Below are 20,235 nucleotides of genomic sequence, written 5' to 3' on the forward strand. Positions count from 1 at the left end.
ATTGTTAATCTATGTGTTCTTCTGGCAGGTTTTGGCAGGTCATTCACTCCTTGTGGTTCCCCAGGATTCCAAACCACAGCTAAAACACTCCGCTGTGATGTCAGAGGTTCGCCCGATGCTTGAATGTTAGTGTTGGGATAGCGTGTCCAGTAAACCAAGTTTAGAGAATTTTTTTTTTCTTCTTAATCTCATAAAATATATTCAGTGTATGTATTTTTCATCACACTGAAGGGATTCCATGATATTTTCCCATGAAAGTAAGGGATCATGAGAAAATAAACGGGAGGGAGATTTTAAAAAGCCCAAAGGGAGGAATAAGGAAGAGAGTTGGGAGAGGATGTGGGGGGAGAGAGAAGGGAGGAGGCTGTATGGGACACTCCCTCTTGGTGATGGACAACTCAAGCAGTGTTGAAGCGCCCTTACATGAGCTAAACTCTCAAAGGGCACATTACAGTACGCTGACAAACATACTGGCATTGTTCTCCACTTGAAACAGGTGGTTTAGGGGATTTTTTGGGGGAATACAAAAGGATAATACAAAAGCAAGGAATAAAAGACAAATTACTCAACGTGCCAAGGATTTTAAGTAGGAGCTACACAAAGTTTGAGGAAGACATCTGGAAACATCTGGAGTTAGACACAAGTGGGCCAAACAAACAAACAAAGAATGTTTGATGGATAAAAAGTACCCCAGAATTGTGGATTAAAGAATGAAAGATTGAGAGGTGGACTGCAGATCATTTTTCCACTGAGGATCTTGTTCCTTGCGTTGGATCAGGTTGTTGTTTGCCAGCCGACTTTGAGGAACGGCAGGTGTGGGGTGTTTTTCCCCTCATCCTTCTGAAGACAGATTAGACTGAAAACAGGTCTGATTATTTGGTTCTCTTCTCAAATTTCAATGACTACCAATCCTGCCCTTTCACTTAACTACTTTCAACCTCCTTCAAATGTACTTTTTTAAAGGGAGACATTTCTAAGACCAACGTTGTTTGTTTTTCATCAGATCATAAAAAAAGTTGTAATTATACCTTTGCTATCATTTTAGTTTTCTGTGTGTGTCGCATGAGTAGAGTCGTGTTATGGTTGAAGAGAAAAGACGAGCAGTGGTTGGGAGATTAAAGTAATAGAAAGGGCGAAGAGGGGAGATAAACAGAGGGAATTAAAGAAAGTAAACATCTCTGTGTCTACCGTTGATCTAAACATCTCCCATCACAAATCACAGAAGTGCATTTTGTTAGTGACCGATCTGTGATACTTGTAAGACAGTTTGGCATACACAGACAGACGGGACATGCGAATTGTCTGAGACACACACACCACAGAGGGACTGTTACTGTATATGTGCACTTTGGTGTGCGTTGCAGAGTACTATCTGCTCTTTTGTGGATTGAAGGCCAAAAGAACATAGACCAACCGAAGACTTGTAAGTTAGAAATAAAGAAAATATTAAAGCACCTGGGTAGAGCTTCTTCCACTATGTCAGCGGACACCTTGAAAGATCTCTCTCAAACCACAGAGAGCTTGGACAGACCAGATACCTCCAGAATGTACATCTACACCCACGCCTGCCCATGCACAGGAAAAAGACGCATCCGTGGCAACAACAACAGTACCTACAGACACCCTCTCCAACTCCCGCTCTTCCCTGTGGCTCTCATCCTCGTCCCCTTGCTGCTCTGTCTCTGGGGCCACCAGGCCCAAGGAGTCGTCCACTCCAGCTTCCGCCGCCTCAGCAGCCGAGAGAAGAAAGAGATGCAGAGGGAGATCCTGTCCATCCTGGGTCTACCAGGTCGGCCCAGACCCCATCCTCCCCTCCGACCGCCCTCCTCAGCCCCCCTCTTCATGCTGGACCTGTACCACGCTGTGTCGGCCGAGGGGGATGAGGGAAACGGAATAGGGAATGAGGTAGGGGGACTGGGGTTCGGCGGTCTGGACGGGTTGACGGGCCACGTCAGCCATGCTGCACTGCCCACTCTCAGCACACACACGCCGCCGCTGGGGACGGTGGTCAGTGAGGCCGATACGGTCATGAGCTTCGTTAACCTGGGTGAGCTACTGACCGTTGATACACCTGTACTTTTAAATTCCTGTATTTTAATTGGCCATTACTTTCTGTCTCGTTATCCAATTAGTTGGGAGTTGTTTGTTCAGCCAATGGTCTCCCAGTAGTGTTTTCAAAATAGAGGCCCCAGGGCCTGATCTGGTCCAAAACTTCTCCTGTGATCTTTTACATGTCTTGCAAAGAGCTGATGTAACTGAAAAAGGTCATATAGCTAGAATTTTCAATGAGAAACTACGCCAACCTGGCAACCTTATGCAGAGTTGAACCAGTTCACCTCTCAGGGACAGACTTGTTATCACATGAGAGACTTTTCCTGTGCTGCACCAGCCCAGACAGTAGACCTACTGATGCTTATCTGAAATGGCATAAAAATTAAACATCCTTTTCCCAATTGTTTCCTTCCTCTATCTCTCCTGGAATGAGATCAGAAACCTTGTTACCGTGGGGAAACGTGATTTCATGTTATTTCTCTTCACTACTTTTATAGACATTTTGCTTATTGCTTCAACACTTAATATGCTAGTTTCTCTTCGTATTTCTACAGTATTTGGACGTACATATTGTTTTACTGTACCATATATGACTGTTTTTGTTATATATTTGTGTAATTACAGTGGCTTGTGAAGGTATTCACCCCCCTTGGCATTTTTCCTATTTTGTTGCCTTACAACCTAGAATTAAAATTGATTTTTGGGGGGTTTGTATCATTTGATTTACACAACATGCCTACCACTTTAAAGATGCAAAATATTGTTTCTTGTGAAACAAACAAGAAATAAGACAAAAAAAAATGAAAAACTTAAGGGTGCATGACTATTCACCCCCCCCCCAAAAGTCAATACTTTGTAGAGCCACCTTTTGCAGCAATTACAGCTGCAAGTCTCATGGGTTATGTTTCTATACGCATGGCACATCTAGCCACTGGGCTTTTTGCCCATTCTTCAAGGCAAAACTGTTCCAGCTCCGTCAAGTGGATGGGTTCCACTTGTGTAGTAATCTTTAAGTCAAACCACAGATTCTCAATTGGATTGAGGTCTGGGCTTTGACTAGGCTATTCCAAGACATTTAAATGTTTCCCCTTAAACCACTCAAGTGTTGCTTTAGCAGTAGGCTTTAGCTCAGTTGGTAGAGCATGGTGTTTGCAACACCAGGGTTGTGGGTTCGATTCCCACGGGGGGCCAGCACAGAAAAAAAAAAAATGTATGAAATTGTATGAAATGTATGCATTCACTACTGTAAGTCGCTCTGGATAAGAGCGTCTGCTAAATGACTAAAATGTAAATGTAAGGTGAACCTCCGTCCCAGTCTCAAATCTCTGGAAGACTGAAACAGGTTTCCCTCAAGAATTTCCCTGTATTTAGCGCCATCCATCATTCCTTCAATTCTGACCAGTTTCCCAGTCCCTGCCGATGAAAAACATCCCAACAGCATGATGCTGCCACCACCATGCTTCACTGTGCGGATGGTGTTCTCGAGGTGATGAGAGGTGCTGGGTTTGCACCAGACATAGCGTTTTCCTTGATGACCAAAAAGCTCAATTTTAGTCTCATCTGACCAGAGTACCTTCTTCCATATGTTTGGGGAGACTCCCACATGCCTTTTGGCAAACACCAAACATGTGTGCTTATTTTTTTCTTTAAGCAATGTCTTTTTCTGACCATTCTTCCATAAATCCCAGCTCTGTGGAGTGTACGGCTTAAAGTGGTCCTATGAACAGATACTCCAATCTCCGCTGTGGAGTTTTGCAACTCCTTCAGGGTTATCTTTGCTCTGATGAATGCCCTCCTTGCCTGGTCTGTGAGTTTTGGTGGGCGGCCCTCTCTTGGCAGGTTTGTTGTGGTGCCATATTCTTTCCATTTTTTAATAAAGGATTTAATGGTGCTCCGTGGGATGTTCAAAGTTTCACTCTTTTTATAACCCAACCCTGATTTGTACTTCTCCACAACTTTGTCCCTGACCTGTTTGGAGAGCTCCTTGGTCTTCATGGTGCCGCTTGCTTGGTGGTGCCCCTTGCTCAGTGGTGTTGCAGACTTTGGGGCCTTTCAGAACAGGTTTATATATACTGAGATCATGTGACAGGTCATGTGACACTTAGATTGCACACAGGGGGACTTTATTTAACAAATTATGTGACTTCTGAAGGTAATTGGTTGCCCCAGATCTTATTTAGGAGCTTCATAGCGAAGAGGGTGAATACATATGCACGCACCACTTTTCCGTTATTTTTTTAAACAAGTCATTTTTTTCATTTCACTTCACCAATGTGGACTATTTTGTGTATGTCCATTACATGTAATCCAAATAAAAATCCATTTAAATTACAGGTTGTAATGCAACAAAATAGGAAAATGCCAAGGGAGATGAATACTTTTGCAAGGCACTGTATATGGCTTTCAGTTAATGTTTCACTTGATCTTATTTTGACAATGTCTGGTGTGATGCCTTGAACCACCATTTTAAGGCCATCTAACTAATCTAGACAGTTTCTCAATTATAGACCCTGTCAATTGGAATCACCCATCACACACACACACCCTATCAATCTGAACCAGTCAAGGCCATGCAACCCGCTCAAGAACGTGCGTAGGGGACACAGCTGTAAGGAATTACAGGCCCCACTGACACACACACAGAGAAATGGAGAAAAGGCTCAGAATACTGCAGAAGACCGCTCTAAAAATACTGCCCAACCTGTAGTTAGTGGTGTGTCTGTTGAGCAGCTGCTGCGGTTGAAGGCCCTTAGTGTCTCTAATTACTGTACACTACAGAGACCGACCAGGGTTGTTTCTCTGCTGGGCTCCCTGTGGAGGATGTGTGTGTGTGTGTGTGTGTGAGAGAGAGAGAGAGAGAGAGAGAGATAGAGATAGAGAGTGCGTGTGAGAGCATAGCGTGTCTTCAAGTATGTGTGTGTTCATGTACGTAGTCTCGCTTGAGACACTGCGGCTGTGGTGAGTGACCAGCGCTTGCGCGTCCATCCCTATATTTCTCAGTCTTTCCCCGCTGCCTCTTTCTCTCCCCTCTCTACGTTATCGCTATCCAGTCCTCCTTCACTTGGCCTCGCCTGCTCACCTCGCGCCACACGTCTGCTCCGCTCCTCTCGTTCCCCCTATTTCCAGTCCCTCACCTTCCGATCCTCCCATCTCCCTCCACGCCTCCCCACTTCTGGTGCTCTTCTCTTTCCCTCGGTCTTCTCATTCACACACTTACGTATTAGATGTATTGCTCTTTCGCCTCCCCCCTGCCCTTGTCCTCTCCTGTCCTTCTTGTGTCATGTGGGAATGTCTGCATCATACGATGAGAATATCTCTGTGTTTGTATTAGTCTTTTCAGGGCTTGTTGAGGGGAGTGGAAGTAGTGTAGGTGTGAATATGAGGTGTTGTGCTGTTTACATGTGAAAATGTCAGTGGCCTTACATTGACCTTCCTCTCTCCTCCTCTCCCTCAGTGGAGCAGGAGCGGGACCTGCTGCAGCCACGGCCGTACTGGAAGGAGTTCCGTTTTGACCTGACGCCCCTCCCCCAGGGGGAGACAGTCACGGCTGCAGAGTTCCGCATTTATAAGACCCTGACCATGGGCCAGAGGGCCAACCGCACCCTGCACATCTCCGTCTACGAGATCCAACGGGAGAACAAACACAGGTTCCTGCCACTAGATCGACATAATATGTCTATTTAACGCTCTCTCCCTGGCATGTTAATAGGATCGGGTTTGGTTTTTGCATGAAAAAAGGATTAAGGATATCAGATAATCCCTTTTATATTCCCCTCACTCTCGTTGAATACTCTGTCTTCTCTCTATACACCATGGTTTGTTGCTGCGGCAAAATGCAATGTTTAAAAAGAATTGCAATTCAACTTGACCTCAAACAGCTCCTGGCAATAGAACTCATTTGGCCACGTTGTGGTCTTGCGAGGACGTCTTGTACAAACTTGGTTCTCGAGAGGGCTGAAGCTAAGTGGCTGTCTCTCTGTTTGTTTGTCTCTGCTGCATGGCCATACAACATGCTTTGTGTATCTCTCCAGAGGTTATCTCATGCCACTCCTCTGCTTTCCTCAGAGAGCCAGAGCTGGTGCTGCTGGACATCCAGTCAGTGCCCGCGGGGCAGGAGGGCTGGCTGGCTTTTGACGTGACCTCTGCCAGCAACCGTTGGCTCCTGCACCCCCGCAGCAACCTGGGAATCCGGCTTTATGTGGAGACAGAGGAGGGTGAGCCTCATAGAGTTAATACTATGGTCAGGGTCAGGAAATGCTCTGCCGATGGGGCGGTTATTACCCACAATATGGATTTCTTGATTATTATGCCTTTGACTAGAGGCAAGATAACTCAGAATACGACACCAGTACCTGCGCAGTAACACTGTAATGTCATAGTATTTGTAATTGTTTAGTAAATACATAGAAATGGAGATATGTTTTGGTTTACCTCATGATTATATCTCACACACACATTGTTTTCTCTCCATCAGACCGGTCCTTGTCAGCTGGGTGGGTAGGCTTGGTGGGTCGAAGGGGCCCCCGCTCCAAACAGCCCTTCATGGTGACCTTCTTCAGGGCCAGCCAGGCCCCCTGTCGCCCCCCACGTGCCCTGAAACCCAACCCCCGCAAGAGGAAGCCCAAATATGACCTGCCCCTGCCCAGTATACATGGTGAGGTCCTACAAGGTTAGGGGACAACACTGGTTTTATATCTTGCTGTGAAGCTTGTTTAATGGCATAGTTAATCCAAATTACAAAATTACTTAAGTTGTGTTTACATTTAATTGTGTCTTTATTGTAAATCCAATGCATCCAAAGTGTGCTTTACAGTGTGTCCTGTCTCATAACATATTGTTTGGTCCCTTTCAGATCACAGCCACGTCAACAGTGGGCGTCAGGCTTGTAAGAGACATGAATTATATGTGAGCTTTAGTGACCTAGGCTGGAAGGTAAGCTTCTGTCTCCCTTAACTACTCATTCTACTGAATAGATAATATCATGAGCTAACATTGTATCACCTTATTTGCTGTAACACACAATTAGTCTTTTTAAGGAAGCAAGGCATTTGTGTAGTACGTGCATTGGAGTGTATGTATTTCTGTTCTAGTCATTTATCTAATCTTGTCATTCTATTTCTATGGTATTTCTCTCTATTAGGACTGGGTCCTGGCTCCTACGGGTTACTCTGCCTTCTACTGTGATGGAGAATGCCTATACCCTCTGGGTTCCTGCATGAACGCCACCAACCACGCTATGATCCAACTAGTGGTCAGTATGCACTACTACACCCTCTCTCACATGAACACTAACATTGGTTTCAGTGGGAAAGATGGTAAATGGCTCAGACATTAATGGGAAATATGGCAGATTGAAAGTAAAATCCCCATGTTAACTGAGTCTACAATGGCAGACTCTTAATGTAGAGTACATATAGTGAGAAGTTACGCTCAAGACTGAAGTGGTCGACTGTATACTATATGCCTGCTCTTTAAATGACAGACTGACCAGGTAAAACTATGATCCCTTATTGATGTCACTTATTAAACCCACTTCAATTAGTGTAGATGAAGGGGAGGAGACAGGTTAAAGAATGATGTTTAAGCATTGAGACATGGATTGTGTATGTGTGCCATTCAGAGGGTGAATGGGCAAGACAAAAGATTTAAGTGCCTTTGAACAGGGTATGGTAGTAGGTGTATCAAGAATGGTCCACCACCAAAAGAACATTGAACGAATTTGACACAACTGTGGGAAGCATTAGAGTCAACATGGGCCAGCATCCCTGTGGAACACTTTCGACAGCTTGTAGAGTCAGTACAGTATCACACATCACAATACAATGCCATAAAGTGTGTGCCTGTAGTACCTGTAAATCAACTAAACGTTGTTGTTTATTTCCATATGTTAAGAATAAAGCATAATTGTTCATGTAATATTAGCCTCATAACTCCAGGAAGAGGAAATAGTGATGAAATGATCAAGTAAATGAAAAGACAGAGACAAATGCTTTGAACTACTAGTTATTTTATTTAAAAATGTCAAATTCAGTGCAAAGTAATGTAGTGCATTAGTGTCTAGATCCCTGTTAGGTGGCAAAGTGTCATAAGAATCCTGTGGGGAGAGAAAACAAGAGAATACATTAATTTAATGGGTGTTAACTAATCACGGCTCAACGAAGCACTTCCAGTCCTCAAATCCTGAGAGAGAGAGAAAGAGAGATGGACAGAGAGAGAGAGAGATGGACGGAGAGAGAGAGATGGACGGAGAGAGAGAGATGGACGGAGAGAGAGAGAGATGGACGGAGAGAGAGAGAGATGATGGAGAAAGAGAGAGATGATGGAGAAAGAGAGATGGAGAAAGAGAGAGCTGGACGGAGAGAGAGAGATGATGGAGAAAGAGAGAGATGGACACAGAGAGAGAGAGAGAGAGTGGCCTTTCAGATCTCTGCAGCAGGACTACATGCTGGCCATGAGGTTCTCCAGGTGGTACTCCAGGAGGCTGGAGAGCTCAGTGACCAGAGATTCTGGGTTAAAGTACCAGGCCAGCTGCTGCCCAAACATGTCATCTAGCAGAGCCATCAGCCCGCCCTGAAGAGAACACCACACAACACATAGATAATGGCTCAGAGTTACTAGCTTACCAAGAGGAAAGAGACAATGAGAGTTACTCCCTGTAAAACGTCATTGAAACCATGTTAATCAGGAAAAAGGAAACTAGGAATAAGGAAGTAAACTCGACTCTTACATTGAGCAGCAGCAGGTATCTCTCAGCCTTTGGCTCAATGCTGGCAGCAGCGGGCAGGAAGGAGTACAGGAGAGCGTACAGACGCTCCATGAACCCACCAGGGTGCTAAACGAAACAAAGGAGGAGAGAAGAGAAATTGAAGTGAAATTGCCAAGAGAGAGACATGGAAACATGTACCAGTGAGATGCTATTTACCACCATCAGGGACTTCTGAGCTGTCATCATCCCAAACACCACCAGTTCAAAGAGGACATCTATCAGGTTAACATGATGGATCTAGGACAAGAAAACACATTTGGAGAAAATAGGAATGATTTCAAATAGATCAGATACTGTGATGTATAAAAGACATGCATGTGGAAGAACTCAGTGAGACATGAAAGAGTTAATGAACTCACCTTTGCCTCAGCCAGCTCCCTCTCAATGTCAATCTTCTTGGAGGGGTCACTCAGGTAGTCAACAAAGTCGTTATAGGCACGGATGAATTCGGCCTCGTCCTATCACAAAGCAAAGAGCATTGATGTTAGTGAACAGAAGACATTTCCCACTGAGGACGCTCTCTTTCCCTTGAATGAATAATGAGTTAGTGAGCTACCATGTGGTGGGCCTGAACCAGTGCGCCCATTAGGACCTTTCCTGCCACAAACAGATGGTTCCTGCTCAGGGTGGAACCAAGCAGTGTCTAGAGAAGAGGGAAGAGTTAGGGTGAGACACCCATCTTCCTCTAGGAGACAGACAGAACAAGAAGATACAGAGAGAAAAAATAAGTGGGTCCACTCACAGTGAAGGCCTGGCGCAGGGAGACGAGCCTCAGGGCGATGTCCTCCACTCTCTTGGTGGTAAGGTAGAGGCTGTGGGAGGGAGGGAATGGAGCATGTCAACCATTAGAGTCAATGGGGATAACAGCATGGTGACCACTATCCTTCAGCATCTGACAAGCCCAGACTACACAGACATTTACAGGAACTCACTTTAGCAGAGGAACCTCCCTCTCCTCAGGCAGCAGGTCCTCCTCCCAGCCCTACAACAACAGAACAAACATTCAACATCAGTGACCAATGACATGACAAACAATGGGTCAATGGAAGGATCTTAATGCTACTAGTCAATAGAATGTGTAGCTGTGTGTCTAACATCTGACCTCATAGCAGTTGTGGCCCTCAGGCTCTGGCTCAGTGAACTGCTGATTGGTGGGCGTAGAGACGGAGGCAGCTTCCGACCACGCCGAGGAGGAGAGCAGCCCATCCAGCCCCATGTGGAGAGTGGCGTACACCACCGAGACATCAGTCTGCTGCTCCAAAAACACACACAACACACCTGTTTACCACACACACACATTATTAGAAAACAGAGCATATCTAATGGAAAAATGCCCAGTAATTTGTATTCTATATACATAGGAAAACGTTTATTTACCTGGTAGCAGCCAAGCGTCACGTCCACAGACGTCTCGTGGCGGAGGTGAGATGCATACTGGGTCACCCTGCCAGCCACATACTGACAGAGAGAGACGACATGTTAAGGCCAAAGGGAATAAGTGAAGAAAAGCCTAATCTAATACTATTTCAGTAGTATTTACATCTTACCTGGATCCAAGTGACAGACTGCACCTTGGTGACACAGTAGGGGATGCCCTCTGGACTAAGCCTGGCTGTCTCCTTGGAGATGGCCCACACCAGTTGAGTCTCCAGGCCTCGAACCCTACTCACATGGTGCATCCTCACCACCACCTGCTGTGGAGAGAAACAACAAAACAACATCAGCCATCGCTGTAACATATTTCCATCAAGATCACATGACTCTGACAATGTAGATTAGGACTAGATAGTTACAAAGACACATACCTGGGATCCCCCGCGCATGTAGGTGATAATGGGGCTGATGAACTGGAAAGTCCTCCAGGCTTTAGCCACCGGACCGGCATCGTTCTGCACAAGAGGGGGGTGACATTACAATACATTCAGGTTAGAAACAGCAAACATTGTAATGGTGATGTGACTGTGTGTGGTTCTCTTACCCTGATCACAACAGGTCCACAGTACAGGGGGCTGAACCTAATCGCTATCAGCTGCCAATTACCAGTGGCCTCCTAAAGCAGACAACAAAGATTTTCACAATGAATATGTGGGATACTTTTCAAACATAAAACCAAAAACTTTCTGAAAAGTGTACCTCAAGGATGATAGCAGCATCCTGGACATGAAGGATAACTGGCAGCAGTGGCACATCCAACTGGACCTCATCCAGTACAGTTGTTTCTAAAATTAGGAAAAGGAATACAAACAAACAATTATTAGGACGTAAAATGTAGCACGCTAGCTAATACTACTAGCAAAAGTGCATCGTTTAGCAACAATTACTAAAGTTAACGTTAGCTTGCAAGCCTGGATTACAGAAATACACAACATTTCACAAATGACATTGTCAATGTTGAATGTAGTAAAATAAGAAGTTTAAAATTCCATATACCAACTTCGAAGTCGCTGTCCACCTCCCGACGATCACGAACCCTGCAAAACGGAAAAAGAGAAGAAAAACAAACCACAAATGAATTTGAACAACCTGTCGACGCAGTAGGCCGCCGACGTCCTCGCACTCTCTCCGTCAATGTTGAAAAGCAGCCAGGCATTTTCCAGTCGATGTTTCAATCTCAGGTCTCAAAAATCAGTCAAGTTTGTTGTTGTTGAACAGCAAATTCAAGTTGTTCTTGTTTTCGAACAGAAAACGTTCAATAGAACACCGATATGTTCTAACGGTTAGATGTCTCATGGCAACACATATATTTGAAAAGTGTTGTTTACAAAATTGACAGCTGTGTTGCCATAGAAATGAGTTTGGAACTCTATGGTTACCGTTAGAATCCTATACAGTTCCTGGTCATCATTCTAATTATATTGACCCTATTTTGTCACCAGAGGCTTTCCTATGTTGTGTGTGTATAATGTAAAATAAAAATAACATTTTTTTTTAAGTCACCAGCTTGGTCAATGGCCCATTGAAATGTTTTAGTTTGTTTCATGGAAGTTGTTGTTGAACTTCTGAAAGTCTAGGCTTTGGCTCAGTGGGCTATAAAGTCTTGTGGAGTACAGACAACCCGGGTTAAAACATATTGACCAAATTCAGACAAGGGGGGCGAAGCCACAGCCCACTGAAGTAGGAGAGCACTGAAGCATCTGCATAATAATAATCAATATCTCTTTTATAAACAGGATATTATCATTGATTATATCAAAGTGTATGTATGAATAAGTCTGATTGACCTTTTTTCGTGGCAGGTTCACCTTTTGAAGCCAGATGAGGTTCCCAAAGCGTGCTGCGCACCCACCAAGCTCAGTCCCATCTCTGTACTCTTCTACGACGACAACAACAATGTGATCCTAAAGAAGCATCGCAACATGGTGGTCAAGACCTGTGGATGCCTGTGACATCTGTGGTGGCCCATCTATTCTACATCATTTTAATAAACCTCACTACCATTGTTCCAAAAGATACAAACAGGGTAATATACCTTACAGCCAGCAGTTGATATCAATAATCTGGAAATATGAGGATAAATAGTATGTATCTACACTGAACAAAAATATAAACTTTACATGCAACAATTTCAACGATTTTACTGAGTTATAGTTCATATAAGGAAATCAGTAATTAAAATGTGTACTTTAGGCCCTAATCTATGGATTTCACATGACTGGGAATCCAGATGTGCATCTGTTGGTAACAGATACCATTTTAATTGAAGATAGGGGCGTGGATCAGAAAACCAGTCAGTATCTGGTGTGACCACCATTTGCCTCATGCAGCAGGACACATTTAATTTAACACATTTTTGTTCTTTTTTATTTAACTAGGCAAGTCAGTTAAGAACAAATTCTTATTTCAAATCAAATCAAATTTATTTATATAGCCCTTCTTACATCAGCTGATATCTCAAAGTGCTGTACAGAAACCCAGCCTAAAACCCCAAACAGCAAGGAATGCAGGTGTGGAAGCACGGTGGCTAGGAAAAACTCCCTAGAAAGGCCAAAACCTAGGAAGAAACCTAGAGAGGAACCAGGCTATGAGGGGTGGCCAGTCCTCTTCTGGCTGTGCCGGGTGGAGATTATAACAGCACATGGCCTAGATGTTCAAATGTTCATAAATGACCAGCATGGTCAAATAATAATAATCATAGTAGTTGTCGAGGGTGCAACAAGTCAGTAACACAAGAGTAAGTGTCAGTTGGCTTTTTCATAGCCGATCTTTGAGAGTATCTCTACCACTCCTGCTGTCTCTAGAGAGTTGAAAACAGCAGTTCTGGGACAGGTAGCACGTCAGGTGAATAGGTCAGGGTTCCAGCAGGTCTGGGACAGCAGGTCTGGGACAGGTAGCACGTCCGGTGAACAGGTCAGGGTTCCATAGCTGCAGGCAGAACAGTTGGAACTGGAGCAGCAGCACGGCCAGGTGAACTGGGGACAGCAAGGAGTCATCAAGCCAGGTAGTCCTGAGGCATGGTTCTAGGGCTCAGGTCCTCCGAGAGAGAGAAAGAAAGAAAGAGAGAAAGAGAGAATTAGAGAGAGCATATTTAAATTCACACAGGACACCGGAAAAGATGAGAAATATTCCAGATGTGACAGACTGACCCTAGCCCCCAGACACATGAACTACTGCAGCATAAATACTGGAGGCTAAGACAGGAGGGGTCAGGAGACACTGTGGCCCCATCCGATGAAACCCCCGGACAGGGCCAAACAGGTAGGATAAAACCCCACCCACTTTGCCAAAGCACAGCCTCCACACCACTGGAGGGATATCTCCAACCACCAACATACCATCCCGGGACAAGGCCGAGTATAGCCCACAAAGATCTCCGCCTTGGGCTGTGCCGGGCTACCCCGGCCAAACCCAACGACGCTGGGCCAATTGTGCGCTGCCCTATGGGACTCCCAATCATGACTGGATGTCATGCAGCCTGGATCCCAACCAGGGACTGCAGTGACGCCTCTTGCACTGAGATGCAGTAACTTAGACTGCTGCGCCATTCGGGAGCCCACATCTCCTTAGCATAGAGTTGATCAGGCTGTTGATTGAGGCCTGTGGAATGTTGTCCCACTAGTCTTCGTTGGTTTTTTAAAGTTGCGGGAACTGGAACACGCTGTCGTGCACATCGATCCAGAGCATTCTAAACGTGCTTGTGAGTATGAAGGACATGGAAGAATTGGGACATTTTCAGTTCCTAGGAATTGTGTACAGATCCTTGCGAAATGGGACCTCGCATTAACATGCTGAAATATGAGGTGGTGGCGGCAGATTACTGGCACAGCAATGGGCCTCAGGATCTCATAGCGGTATCTCTGTGCATTCAAATTGCCATCGATAAAATGCAATTGTGTTCGTCGTCCGTAGCTTATGCCTGCCTATACCGTAAACCTACTGCCACCATGCGGCACTCTGTTCACAACATTGAAATCAACAAACCGCTCGCCCACGCGACGCGGGATTCATCCTTGAAGAGCACACTTCTTCAGCGTGCCGGTGGCCATCGAAGGTGAGCATTTGCCCACTGAAGTCAGTTATGATGCCGAACTGCAGTAAGATCAAGACCCTGGTGAGTACGACGAGCACGCAGATGGCCTTCCCTGTGACGGTGTCTTACAGTTTTTGCAGAAATTCTTCAGCTGTTCAATCCCACAGTTGCATCAGCTATCCAGGTGGCTGGTCTCAGACGATCCGCAGGTGAAGAAGCCGGATGTGGAGGTCCTGGGCTGGCGTGGTTACACATGGTTACACATGGTCTGCGGTTGTGAGGCCGGTTAGATATTCAGCCAAATTCTCTAAAACGACATGGTAGAGAAATTAATATTAAATTGTTTTGCAACAGCTCTGGTGGCCATTCCTGCAGTCAGCAGGGTGGATGGATTATCTTGGAAAAGGAGAAATGCTCACTAACAGGGATGTAAACAAATTGGTGCACAACATTTGAAAGAAATACGCTTTTTGTACACATGGAACATGTCTGGGAACTTTTATTTCAGCTCATGAAACATGGGACCAACACTTTATATGTGGCGTTTATATTTTTGTTCAGTATAATATATTGATTTTGAGTATGAGAATGGTATATGAATAACACCCATTGCCTCTTTCATAAAGAAGGATCTTCACATTCGACTTATTCTCATTAGAAAACAGTCTAGGACTTGGTATATAAGTGCCATAGTTTTTTAAATATGATCATCATTGTTTTAAAACCATTACTTAATGGACAACATTTAAGATATTTTTTGGTATACTTGGTATACTTCACTCTTAAACTATTCAAATCTACAGTAATTCAGATAATTACATCACCCTTTGTCATATATTCTATGTATCCAATCAAAGCTGTAAAGTACTGTGACATAAGTGCAATGCTACATTTCTACCCTTTTGATGTCTATGTTGTCTTGTTGAACCATGAATTTCTCATTGTCTCTTTTAGATGTACAACACATGGTTCAATTAAAACACTAAATATATGGACCATGAGTTTGTGCATTTCTTTAATTCTACCTGTAACCTGTACACGTTAGTAGCAATGGAAAATGTCAAATTCAATTATTTTGTCGTTTTTCTATGTACAGAGGATCCAATACACAGGAATGTGTCATTGTCAATATATTTATGGAGGACTGTGTACTGCTATATTTGTAATAAAATAAACTAGAATATTTATTGCAGAAGTGAGAGTAAATGCCAGTGAACACAGACCTCCAGAAACTGATTGATATTCCTATCCTAGACAGTGTCACCCCTCTTCAGCTACATAGCATTGCAGTATATTGGAAATACATTAAATACTTATAAATATTCCTTTGTCTGGTATCAGTATAGACGGAATGGCGTTTAACTTGCATTTGGAAGTAACACATTTTCTGCCAGCATTACAAGGCATACATATTCTCTCACACACAGAGAAAACGTATTCACTGCTTTCCTTCAGAATGGATCAAATAGGCAGAGGAATGCTTTCATATATATTTATACATTTCTTGGAAATGGTCAAACGCAAAATACAATTGTTACAACGTGGACCCGGCGACTATCAAAAGTGATTTTGGCACTGTTTCGACCAGGGCCTTTTACAGGAAGAACAAGGCTCAGTCTTGGGCAATTAACAAATCCTTTCCACTATGACACCATTCTCAAAGAAAGCAGAAATGATTTGCACAAGAGTGTATAGGAGGAGGTATAGAAAAGAGTTGGGGGCAAAAGTAAGACAGCGGTACACAACTGAGGAAAAAGTTGCAAAAACAGTAACACCATGACACTTTTAGACGTGTAACAGTCTAGATGTTATTGAATCAGGTATTAATGAAGGAAGCAGCATAGGGCAAAGGGATGTAGGTAGAGTGGGCTCATATAATTAAGATGGATGCTTCAACAGAGTCTGAAGTTGAGGGATGGTTAGACATATAAGATGGGGTGCTGGTGTGCTTCTGCCCCCCTTTTAGGTCATTGTCACACAAATATTCCCCCACCCATGTCCAGGGGTCTCAGTGTTTTGTCTCTTGAAGCCATTACGTTCCAGTTGCAGCGCTCTAATCGTGGGCATCGTGTGTCTGTGAATCACAACATGAAAGGCGATGAGTGACGACATATCCACATATTGAGTCATACAAAATACAACTTTAGCATAGGGAAAGAGTTTGCTTCTAACATGTATACTGGGAGTCTGAATGATGAGAGAATCTTAACCCAGCTGTAGGTCCATTGTGTGTGTTGGTCTTTTAAGCCTCAACATCATCCAGCTCTGGGGGCATTGGCGACTTGGGATGCTTGCTCTCAAAGTGCTGCTTGAACGTCTTCGGGTCCGGCATCTGCGTCTGTAAGGGTCAGGTAAGGGACGGAGGATATCAACAACTGTTGGCTGAGACCGAATTTTCAGGTGACAAATGATAAAGCAATAAAATGCATCAAAGTACTACAGATCACACAGGCCAGTACAATGGACTAGACACAAAGAGAAACCTAAAAGGTAGGGATGTCAAACGTTCAGGCTGCTGTACAGACTATGGAGACTCTTGTCTTGAGCGCCTGGTTAAATTGTGGTTGAGAGCATTATTTTACTCTCTAAATGGTTAAATGAGCGAGAAAGAGATGTCATTGTTGCAATAGTTTGCAAGTGGGCAACAAACTACATGACCAAAAGTATGTGGACAGCTGCTCGTCGAACATCTCATTCCAAAATGATGGGCATATGGCGTTGGTTCCCCCTTTGCTGCTATAATAGCCTCCACTCTATTGGGAAGGCTTGCTGCGGGGACTTGCTTCAATTCAGCCACAAGAGCATTAGTGAGGTTGGGCACTGAATTTCGGCAATTAGGCCTGGCTCGCAGTCGGCGTTCCAATTCATCCCAAAGGTGTTCGACGTAGTTGAGGTCAGAGCTCTGTGCAGGCCAGTCAAGTTCTTCCACACCGATCTCAACAAACCATTTCTATATGGACCTCGCTTTGCGCATGGGTGCATGCTGAAACAGGAAAAAGCCTTCAAACTGTTGCCACAAAGTTGGACGCACATTGTATGCTGTAGCGTTAAGATTTCCCTTCACTGAAACTAAGGGGCCTAGCCCGAACCATGAAACAGCCCCAGACTATTATTCCTCCTCCACCAAACTTCACAGTTTGCTCTATGCATTGGGGCAGGCAGCGTTCTCCTGGCATCGGCCAAAACCAGATTTGTCCGTCAGACTGCCAGATTTTGAAGCGTGATTCATCACTCCAGAGAACGCATTTCCACTGCTCCAGAGTCCAATGGAGGTGAGCTTTACACCACTCCAGCCGTCACTTGGCATTGTGAATGGTGATCTTAGGCTTGTGTGCGGCGACTCGGCCATGCAAACCCATTTCATAAAGCACCCGATAAACAGTTCTTGTGACGTTGCTTCCAGAGGCAGCTTGGAACTCGGTAGTGAGTGTTGCAACCGAAGACACAAGCTCCCGTTCTGTGAGCTTGGGCCTACCACTTCACGGCTGAGCCGTTGTTGCTCCTAGACGTTTCCAATTCACAATAACAGCACTTATAGTTGACGTTGGAAAGGTGGTGCCAAGTTGAAAGTCACTGAGCTCTTCAGTAAGGCCATTCTACAGCCAATGTCTGTCTATGGAGATTACATGGCCCTGTGCTCGATTTTATACACCTGTCAGCAACGGGTGTGGCTGAAATAGCCGAATCCACTCATTTGACAGGGTGTCCACATACTTTTGCATATATAGTGTATACTATCGTCTTAAATGGACATGTTGAAATATTTTCCATAGTAAATTGTATATTCTGTTAATTTCCCTAATGTGGACAGTTTGTTTTAATAACTTATACAAGCCTGCATTTTCACCCCAGAAAATGTTGTGGAATTACACATCCATTTTACCTCAGATTGTTGATGCTGGTATAAAAGTTTAGTTTTCAATGATGACATGTGATTGATTGCTTAAAACAGATCAATATCTTTGGTTTTGAACTGATGATTTAGTCACACGCGCTGGGTTATGCAGGACTTAGAAATGCCACATAAATTCATGAAATGGCACAGAAAATTAAACACGGTCTCTCTATAAAAGTCGATGGCCACACATGAATACATGGATTTGACACTCAAACTATCACTTAACACCCAATTAGCCATGGGGTGATTGGTGGCTAATCGGGTGCACCAGCGTGCTTAGTTTATAAACATTTTCATCCCTATAAAAAGTATTTAAGAAAAGTGTGCTTTTATGTTATGGGCTTTACCATTACATTTATGAGTAAATTATGGATTTCATGATGTAAAATGTTTAATTATGATTCAACAAGAAGAGAGAAGTGGGAGTCATGTGAATAGGTTTTTTATTTATTCTTAGTTTAAAAAAAACAGCTAAATCAAGAATTGATTGAGCAGAGAATTTCACCCACTTGCCCCACAACCACATGGTAGTAGATTCTACTATGACAGAGAATTTCACCCACTTGCCCCACAACCACATGGTAGTAGATTCTACTATGCAGGAATGTCCCAAATGGTGACACACTATTCAGTACTACCTAAAAGTATTACCTAAAAGCTTTAAAATGTTAAATAGGCATGTGTTTTACATTTATAGAATTTACTAAATTGGAATTAATATAACAAATGTACATTTCCAGGATACAAAATAGAATAAGAAATACACAGAAATCAATGGTTTTATAGGTGAAATGTTAGGTTTAAGCTTTAGTCACTCCTTATTCCTATATAGGCAGATGAAATATATATGGATAGTAAAACAACATGTTTATATTCATAATGGCAGTTGTGAAAATGTTGTCTCAGGTCAATATATGAATCTATGCTGTCAGTAACATGAAAGACTAATGCCTTTGACCTGTTCATATAGTATGGTATATTATTACATAAATACTCTGTTTTTGGAATGGGACTGTAGACATATAATTGATGTGGGACACTGAATGGCATTAGGGTTATTTCTGTTCCCATTCCACAGGGAATACCAGTCTATGTGCCAAAGGCTGGGAGCAACATAGGGGGGAATGTGCTATTACTTCTCCACTGATTAACTGACCTGGAATCAGTCGGGATATGTGTATTTCCATGGGGGGACTCCTGGTCATCACAGACAGCCAACAGGAGCCAGTATTACTATTCAATGACATTATGATAAAGTACACCTAAATCATCTTTTACTAAGGCCTTAGATGTCTGTGTTAACCCAGAGCAGTACTCTAATATTCATCTTCAGTTAAAGTTTCTGGTGAAGACCCAATGACATCAAGTTCTGGATCGGATGCACAACAAGAGAAAACGTGGTTGTGGGTGGACAACCCACCTCTAGATGAAAATATCAGATATTTTGGATTGAAATAGTAATGCATTTACTTCAAATAACAACTCACTATACATAAAGCATGATCATTCAGTTAAGCATTGCTGCCATGTACACTACCGTTCAAAAGTTTGGGGTCACTTAGAAATGTCCTTGTTTTCCATGAAAACATACATGAAATGAGTTGCAAAATGAGCAGGAAATATAGTCAAGATGTTGACAAGGTTATAAATAATGATTTTTAATTGAAATAATAATTGTGTCCTTCAAACTTTGCTTTTGTCAAAGAATCATCCATTTGCAGCAACTACAGCCTTGCAGCCCTTTGGCATTCTAGTTGTCCATTTGTTGAGGTGATCTGAAGAGATTTCACCCCATGCTTCCTGAAGCACCTCCCACAAGTTGGATTGGCTTGATGGGCACTTTTTACGTACTATAGGGTCAAGCTGCTCCCACAACAACTCAATAGGGTTAAGATCCGGTGACTGTGCTGGCCACTCCATTATAGACAGAATACCAGCTGACTGCTTCTTCCCTAAATAGTTATTGCATAGTTTGGAGCTGTGCTTTGGGTCATTGTCCTGTTGTAGGAGGAAATTGGCTCCAGTTAAGCGCCGTCCACAGAGTATGGCATG

At 43.6% G+C, this 20,235-nt stretch overlaps 2 protein-coding genes across 5 annotated transcripts; one reads left to right on the top strand and one right to left on the bottom strand.

Annotated features, from left to right (window-relative positions):
- The first annotated feature begins 340 nt into the window (after nucleotides 1-340).
- On the top strand, nucleotides 341-12,387 carry LOC115176172 (bone morphogenetic protein 8B). Of its 2 annotated transcripts, none has more exons than XM_029736024.1 (7): nucleotides 341-2,047; nucleotides 5,507-5,699; nucleotides 6,118-6,266; nucleotides 6,527-6,721; nucleotides 6,905-6,984; nucleotides 7,193-7,303; nucleotides 12,055-12,387. In XM_029736024.1, exons 1-7 carry the CDS (start codon nucleotides 1,477-1,479, stop codon nucleotides 12,202-12,204), a joined length of 1,449 nt encoding a protein of 482 aa, XP_029591884.1. In that variant the 5' UTR covers nucleotides 341-1,476; the 3' UTR covers nucleotides 12,205-12,387. The 2 variants fall into 2 exon arrangements, with proteins under 2 accessions (XP_029591884.1, XP_029591885.1); XM_029736025.1 differs by having other exon boundaries at nucleotides 6,527-6,706.
- Nucleotides 7,929-11,609, bottom strand: LOC115176171 (uncharacterized). Of its 3 annotated transcripts, none has more exons than XM_029736021.1 (14): nucleotides 11,249-11,609; nucleotides 10,952-11,037; nucleotides 10,797-10,868; nucleotides 10,624-10,707; nucleotides 10,366-10,512; nucleotides 10,196-10,276; nucleotides 9,921-10,070; nucleotides 9,751-9,800; nucleotides 9,561-9,630; nucleotides 9,375-9,461; nucleotides 9,178-9,276; nucleotides 8,975-9,055; nucleotides 8,780-8,884; nucleotides 7,929-8,146 (listed from the first exon to the last, which is right to left on the bottom strand). In XM_029736021.1, exons 1-14 carry the CDS (start codon nucleotides 11,406-11,408, stop codon nucleotides 7,961-7,963), a joined length of 1,458 nt encoding a protein of 485 aa, XP_029591881.1. In that variant the 5' UTR covers nucleotides 11,409-11,609; the 3' UTR covers nucleotides 7,929-7,960. The 3 variants fall into 3 exon arrangements, with proteins under 3 accessions (XP_029591881.1, XP_029591883.1, XP_029591882.1); XM_029736022.1 differs by lacking the exon at nucleotides 7,929-8,146 and adding an exon at nucleotides 8,413-8,622; XM_029736023.1 differs by lacking the exon at nucleotides 9,375-9,461.
- Nucleotides 12,388-20,235: the final 7,848 nt, after the last annotated feature.

The sequence above is a fragment of the Salmo trutta genome, chromosome 36 (genome assembly GCF_901001165.1).
Source record: "Salmo trutta chromosome 36, fSalTru1.1, whole genome shotgun sequence".
Classification (NCBI taxonomy): Eukaryota; Metazoa; Chordata; class Actinopteri; order Salmoniformes; family Salmonidae; genus Salmo; species Salmo trutta.